The sequence below is a fragment of the Opisthorchis viverrini genome (assembly GCF_000715545.1).
Source record: "Opisthorchis viverrini unplaced genomic scaffold opera_v5_88, whole genome shotgun sequence".
Taxonomy (NCBI): domain Eukaryota; kingdom Metazoa; phylum Platyhelminthes; class Trematoda; order Opisthorchiida; family Opisthorchiidae; genus Opisthorchis; species Opisthorchis viverrini.
In genome coordinates this window covers 431,732-439,134 of record NW_008751745.1, presented here as the reverse complement: position 1 = coordinate 439,134, position 7,403 = coordinate 431,732, and the positions used below count along the sequence as shown (strand labels likewise).

Genomic DNA, 7,403 nt, shown 5'->3' with positions numbered 1-7,403 from the left:
TGATCAGCACACAACTGAAGGAGTCGATCTCCGTTGTCTGTGCGGCGAGCATCCGTCTTCTCGAACGCGTCTTCCTGAACTTTCCTGGATACTTATTGACTATCACTCAAATTTAAACGAATTCTACGAGGCGATTCCACAAATTCCTCGCTTTTCAATAGTCAGGAAGAGGATTTACGATAAAACACTACTCGCCTGCCTCATCAGTAGTACCCACCGTTATAATGGTATCGGGAGTCGTAACAGAACACGTGTGTAAAATCCGTGCGTCCGTATGTAAAAAAAACAACGGATTGGTAAGGAGTAAGAAAGAAAGAGGAACCGAGAAAACAGAAGACACCGAAAATGTGCAAGTGAACCTAATATTTTATCGAAGCGATCCAGAGGTGAATGCGTTAAGTCAAACGGACAAATGTGTGGAAAAAGTTCACTGTGAACTAATGACAGGCAAAAAATGAACTTACTGAATATTCTCTGAACCCAAGGAGCATAAAGGATATGAACTAAATCTCCGTGTATGACGACTGACGAGATTTAAAACAAACTTCGATAATTTTCACTTCGCTACTCAAATTACTGAGAAACTGAGAAGTACGTCGACAGGACAATGCAGACAAGCGATTTGTCCAAGCGTCGCTACTACGTCTGAAAACCTTTACCGCATACTTAGATGTCGGAATAGGTTAACCACGAAAACCACTTTTAAATACAGCATACCCTATTGATTTCAAATTCCTAGTGTTGTGCTGTGCTATCATAAACAGTCACTCAAGAGCTTGTCGGGTAACTCTAAAAATTGAGTAACCACTCCGGTTATGTACCCAAACCTCGTTTCATTTGATCCAAATGGGTCAAGTCGCCAGCCGAGGTTTTTGCATTCAAGTAGCTCAATTTTTAAGCAGCCATCCTGACCTGAGTCCTGTATTTTGTCAAACCACTTCCCTACTATCTAGGCACGAGCGGCAGTTAAAGTTAGGTTACGCCAGAAAACACCGCCAGGAAATCAGATTGTTTTTTATTCATTTCTCTCCACCTGAGCATTAATAATCACCATGAAAACGAACAGGACGGAAGCATATACTCAACAAAGCTTCAAACAATCGAGTGTTCTCACACAATAACTGTTATTCAGCCATTTTGTGTAAATTATATTTCATTTATTTAAACCCCGTCCGGTCTGCACTGAAAAGCTTATATTTCCTTTGAAAGGTTTCCAGTTTAACTCACCCCACAACACAATGGAGACGGCTTCCAAGTTGAGGGGGCTCGAAACGTTAGATAAGAATGCTCAAAAAATACCATGAAATAAAACAGCCAATCAGTTGATCAACATTCTCTCAATTGCACGGTTTGGGGGGTCGGGAAAATTGTTGGTTGGTTTGTACTATTCGTCCTACCTTCCTTTGCGTTTTTAAGCCAAATCAACGGCAGAAGGGAGGTCACATTATCGTCGTTCAGATGCTTGTCGGCTACCTACTAGCCGTAGAAGTTTTACGCATGTTGGCCAGCGGTCTCTGTCTACCAAAGTAACAAACTGTTTATGCAGTGTGAGTTAGCGGCTAGAGATGAAACACACGTGGAGTCAATTATTCGGAAAGCCACATGTCACAGCAAATACGCAGGTATCCCTTCCGGACCAGCTTCACATGGGTTGAACGAACAAGCTGATTCCCCGTGTAAATCAGCGCATCTGAGACTGGAAAAGAAAAGGCTTTTTTTCTGACACACTGAGGTTTCGAAAATTAGATGAACTGGCACTGTATAGCACAGCAGCAACTCGATTCGCAACAAGAGGTGAAGATGCTGGACGATAATTGACCACATAGGGGCGTCCTGTGTACTGTTTTTTTAAGTAAGCATTTGCTAACAGACAGGTCGAGACATCTCAACAGTCGAGATAACAGATGCTGATCCAGAGATCCACGGTTTGGGTTCTTACGGACAGATGACATTTAGAGTGAAATCGTCTGGGTTTAGACATCCGGAAAGTTGTTCACACTTCATGGCTTCTTCGAGCCGCCCGGCAGCCATAAATCGGATAGGGGCTACAGCCCTCAGATGATTGGTTATATTCCTCGCTTCACCGCAGACCGCTTGGAATAAGTATTTGAGGACTCACGCTTAGCTTGGGCCCAAAACGTGGACCAAGTCGCTTGTCTCTTGAGTGGCAGACAAAAGTGATCGTGAGAACTCAGTGAGTGAAATAAAACGGAATATGAAGGTGGGAACATACCCAGTGTCCGGAAAAATGTCAATCTTGACAGCAGATACAGGTGTCGTAGGTTCTACTAACGCCGCTGGTTTCGATGCAGACTTCACTGGTTGTGATTCCGGTCCCAGCTTTGATCGAGGTTGTGTTTCAGTTTTGGTGGGGCTGGAACCTGAGCGCAACCAGTCTGCAGAAACATCCGAGACATCATCCAGGATGGATGTTAGGAGGCTTCGCTGGGTTGGTGAGATATTCAGTCGAGCATCGGAAACTGCTGGAGAAGGAGTTTTCTGAATGACGGTTTGATTTGGTGACGAAGCACGCCGAGAGGCTGGAGGAACCTTGAGAAGTGAAGTTGGCTCAAGTGCTTTTGTGAACTCGGATTCAGATGATGAGCTCTCAGAAGATAGCTTATTCTTGATGAATGGAGGAAAAAAGGAAGAAAGTGCACTACATTGTACTACATAGTACTACTACTAAAAACGAAGTCAGAAGTAAACCTAAATCGCGAGGATTCGGTCAAAAATTGGACAAATGTTGAGCGCTAGGAAATCGTAATACCGTATGCATACAGGCGTGCAATGGTAGCAGATTTAGGCCAAAAAGCGAAACAAACCTCCTTACATCACACATAAATAATCAACGCACACATGCTTTTCTTTAAACCGTGTGCATTAGTAACTGAGGTGATTACTTTCGAATTTGTATAACAGCGTCGTCTGACGAGGGAGGTCATCTTGATGTGGACAGAGCATGATCGCGAAAGAACAGAACCAGAACGGATTATACGAATGACGTGGCATATTTTGGAACAGACTTCTTGAACTCTTATCAAAGGAATGACTAAACGAACGACGCAAACGATTACCAGACGAGTGACACAGGCCTATGAAGAAACAGTAGTGGTAGACCTAGCAAGTTTCAGGTATAAAACGGCTAAATTCACGTGATACCTCGGCGAAAGTAGGTGTCACCCTGAGCGAACATGATAGGGACATGTTTGGATTCCACCCTGAAGCGACAAACGTATAAAACGATGTATTCTATCTCCGTCAGAAGGTATCTACAAACGACAGTATCCCGCAAAGTGTAATGGAGTGTAATACGCCCATTGTATGGGGACTGCATTACTCTGTAAAATATGGAAAACAGGGCCATATGCGACTAAATTTGCCAGAACAGTACACGGAGACTGAAGGGACAAACATATCTACATCAGAGAGACAGTCGCTCGAAGCGTACAAGCGCTTGGATGTTTGCGCTACTTTTTAAACCAGTTACATAAGACTGTAAGGATATTTATCGACCCAATGGTGACCTTGTAGTTGTTAAACGACGGATGTCAGCTGATGGCGTCAATTTCAGGTGAACCGGATAAACATGGAAACAAGTTTTACATGACTGTGCTACGGTTAGCATGTTGCCTAACTGTTGACATAATCTGGCCTAGAAAGTATCAAAAATGCAATTTAATGACATCACCATGAACTTCAAAACCGCTGCTTAGTTTATCCAACAATGAACTGCTTGCTTGATCCCTTTCTAGGGCAACGATCTGTTTTAAAACCAGGTGAGCAAGCGTTCCCGAGTCAACAATACAAAATGTATTAGAACATGAAGAATACACCAGAAAGCCCGATGTTTTAGTAATGTCTGTAGAAAGTACGATAGAGATGCCAGGCATTAACTAACATTATGCACCATCGAAGACTAGCAGCCTATTTAAAAAAACTTTCTGGTTAAAGAAATACCCGCAGGGAAACAGGGTGGTGGGTTTTTCAATACTAATAGTGATAGCCAAAAATAGGATTCTGTGCATGCATGGTCAGTCTGGTGCTGAAGCTTCAAAATCTCCAAATATGTCTACCGAACGACGTCTAACCGTTCTAACATAGAGAAAGACAGTCACCAAAGAATGTGTTTGGAACCAACCCTAGAAATAACGCATTCGTCCACTGATTTTGATGTGCCGTGTAAAGAATAGAGAGTGAGAATCACTGTTAACGCTACTTTAATGATCCAATCAAGTGTGTGCTTGATTTGCAGTGGGAAAATGTGACGCTCGCATAGTCAACCGCAAGTGACGAACGTGACGTTCACACGCACTGATTTATTGAAAAGAGCCAGTCAGTTAACTGATGATAGAACGCAAGTTATCGCAGTCGGAGGTTTATAAACAAACGATTTTGGCCCAGCAGCAGACATATCGTGGCAAAATGGACTCCATTCAAAAACTCGATGAACTATTGTGCAACTGAAGCCTCCGGGTATTGTATCAAGCTTGACGCGAAAAGCCTCCAGTGAAACAGATTGCAGGTTACCACGGAAGGCGTCCAACCGGACAACTATTTCAAAGCTGAATGGATCGTTAATAATAAGCGTTCAGCTGTAGCACCCTTCCGGTGCCTAGCTGCCATGCCACCCGAAGGAAGCACGAGGGCTGGGATACTGCCAGGTTGCCCAAGCCTAGACAGGGGAAGTCGAGTGGCGGAGGTCGGATTCGAACCGCGGCTGCCATGCCACCCGAAGGAAGCACGAGGGCTGGGATACTGCCAGGTTGCCCAAGCCTAGACAGGGGAAGTCGAGTGATGGAGGTCGGGTTCGAACCACGGACCTTCCGGTCAGTAAATTCGCGCTCTAACCACTTGGGCCATCTCGCCCCCTGAACGGGTCGTTGAGCTTTAGGGAATCCACTAATCCACTTTTCGTTGGCATTTAGCTTACTTGAATGCATGAGCAGATGAATTGGCCTGAAGATCCTACATCACAAAAGTAAGTGATATTCAGTGGCTAAGAAATTTCAGTTTTAACTAGAATTAGTAGGTTCGAGTAACCATGGATACAAGGGAGATATTGAGACCAGCATGGAGAGGATTATGGTGGAGTTTATCGAGAATCCACCGGAGTAGGGTTCAACATATTTATTTTATAACACCTACACGGAAATGAGTAGGGATTCGGACGCGCCGCAAGGAGTTCAAAGAAATCCAAGCAGAAAGAAATAATTTTGCGGGAATGAAGCGACGATGGACTTCCAGTATCAAACGATGACTGAGAGCGCCGAGGAGAATGAATTGGGATCCAGCCCAAATAGGGTGAGATAAATTTTTACTAATATAAATTAGGGAACTGGAACACCAACATCCGAATGCTAGCCGAAACCTCCTCAACAAGAGTGGCATAGACCAAATACACACAACGACGCACCAGTAAGCTACCACGTAGTGCTACCAATGACCCAAAAATGTCACGCTTTAAACAGAACTGTCAAGCTCAACCATTGCTAGGAATAGGGCTTTCTACGAAGCGCACGTGTGTATACCAAAGGACGACAGGATGAGAATACCTAGTGGTTGTCCAAACCATAAATGCGCTCATGTGCATCGACAGACAGCCCAACGGAGAACGTAAGTAAAGGTTGAAAATAAAAAGTAAAGCAATATTAGGGAATCGCCTTACCGGGGGCAGACTCGCTGTACGTTTCTAGAAAAAGAGACGGAAAATCGAATGATAAACAGTTCATCAGCAAACGGACATTATTAAGGTGAACTTACTTGCTCACGTCGCTTTATCTTGACGTTTGCAAGCTGTGAAGAGAAACGAGAGGATAACGTTTGAATCCTGCATTGGGAGCTTGAAATAAGTTAGATGAGTGAAGCCGGAACAACCGAAAAAAATTTTCGCGAACAATGCAACCGAATAAGTGATTCCTTGAGATTGCACTGCACCTAAAGATGTATTTCAAGGTAGTCTCTTTCATGGAGTTCAAAGATGGGGACACGAAAGACGCAGCGATGAAGAATCTCCTTGAATAAGACGGAGGAGAAAAACAATTTTTAAAGACAAAGCTAGAAATTGAACCATACTAAAGACGCTGAATATGAGGGGAGACAACTGAAGTTACTTGATGGGATTACATTTAGAAATTCCCTAGCAGGGGTTCTGAGGACAGACGCGCCGAGAACAGTGGAGAGCTGAAGGCTTTCGGATAGATCTTTATGACAGTGACCGGAAGCGACAGAGCAGAAAACGTTCAGCAGATCAACATGCAAAGGTGCTACAGCTACAACGGCCACAGGAAATCATGATTTCATCAGCTTATCTACATTGGAAGAAGTTCGGGATGAGTGTATGTCCATTAGGTGGAAAAACAGGCGTAAAATCGAACCATGAGGGACACTGTTGTTAACCGCCAATCGAGAAATCAGTCATCGACGATCGTGAATTGTATGAGGCTTGTGAAGTAGTCTTCAAACAGATCGGCCACACTCTGTTTACCGCCTGTAACGGCTAGAAGCTGCAATAACTGTCTTATGTGAATACTATCAAAAGTGTCAATTTACGGCGTTAAGTTCCGTGTCCACTGATGAAGCAGCAGAGTGAACAAGGTAGACAACAATGTCTATTGTGGAGCGAAACTGACGATAGGAAAAAGCAGTGCCAGGATACATCCAAACAAAACGGGTGCTTTTCTAAAGGGGAAAATTTAGTGAACAGAACATGTATTGTTTCATGGGGACTTGGTAAACAATCGGTAGCACTACAGACAGCGGCGCGTAATACACTTTTTACCAACCAAAGCTCAAGCCTGTGGACCAAAGGCTTAGCAGGCTCCGCTACGACGCACAACTTACAGGACCCCGGTGATAAATACCCTTTCTGTCAACTGAAACAAAGTTTGCAATCAACTCATACACCCAGCCAGTCCGTGACCCGACAGCCTGACACCATGAATCTGGACGTCACGGAAGCCAGACGATGAAATCACACCCCAGGACTCTTAAATAAAAGGACATAGTTACCCTGAACCCATCCGTCCAGTCAATCACTATGGTTCAAATCAAGCGATCGCTTGCAATATCTACTCGTCAGAATTGCCAGGTCTTTGCTGTCTACACGATCCGTAGGTGATTGCCAAACAAGTTGACTAATTGATCCTATACTTCAAATGAACATGCAAAGTTTAGTTAACTAGAACCCACCAGATGATGGTTTCCGCTTCGACTTGCTGGCTACTTGCAGGTTTGTCCGGACTGTAACACTCCAGAAGATGCGACCAGTTTGGTTATCCAAAGAAAATATTATACATTCGAACTTGAATTTAAGACATGTATTGTGACATTCTGTAAAAGCTGTTCTGTCATCATCATCATCATCATCATCATCATCATCATCATCATCATCATCATCATCA

The 7,403-nt window shown here is 43.8% G+C and overlaps 1 protein-coding gene across 1 annotated transcript in view; it reads right to left on the bottom strand.

The window, feature by feature from the left end:
* T265_04992 (hypothetical protein) overlaps positions 1 to 7,403 on the bottom strand; it is a gene marked incomplete at both ends in the record, with an annotated part of 39,923 nt that overhangs the window by 16,182 nt on the left and 16,338 nt on the right. The window contains 2 exons of the mRNA XM_009169882.1: positions 2,234 to 2,625; positions 5,764 to 5,796. Coding sequence (XP_009168146.1) covers positions 2,234 to 2,625; positions 5,764 to 5,796 — 425 coding nt within the window. The remainder of the gene's footprint in view (positions 1 to 2,233; positions 2,626 to 5,763; positions 5,797 to 7,403) is intronic.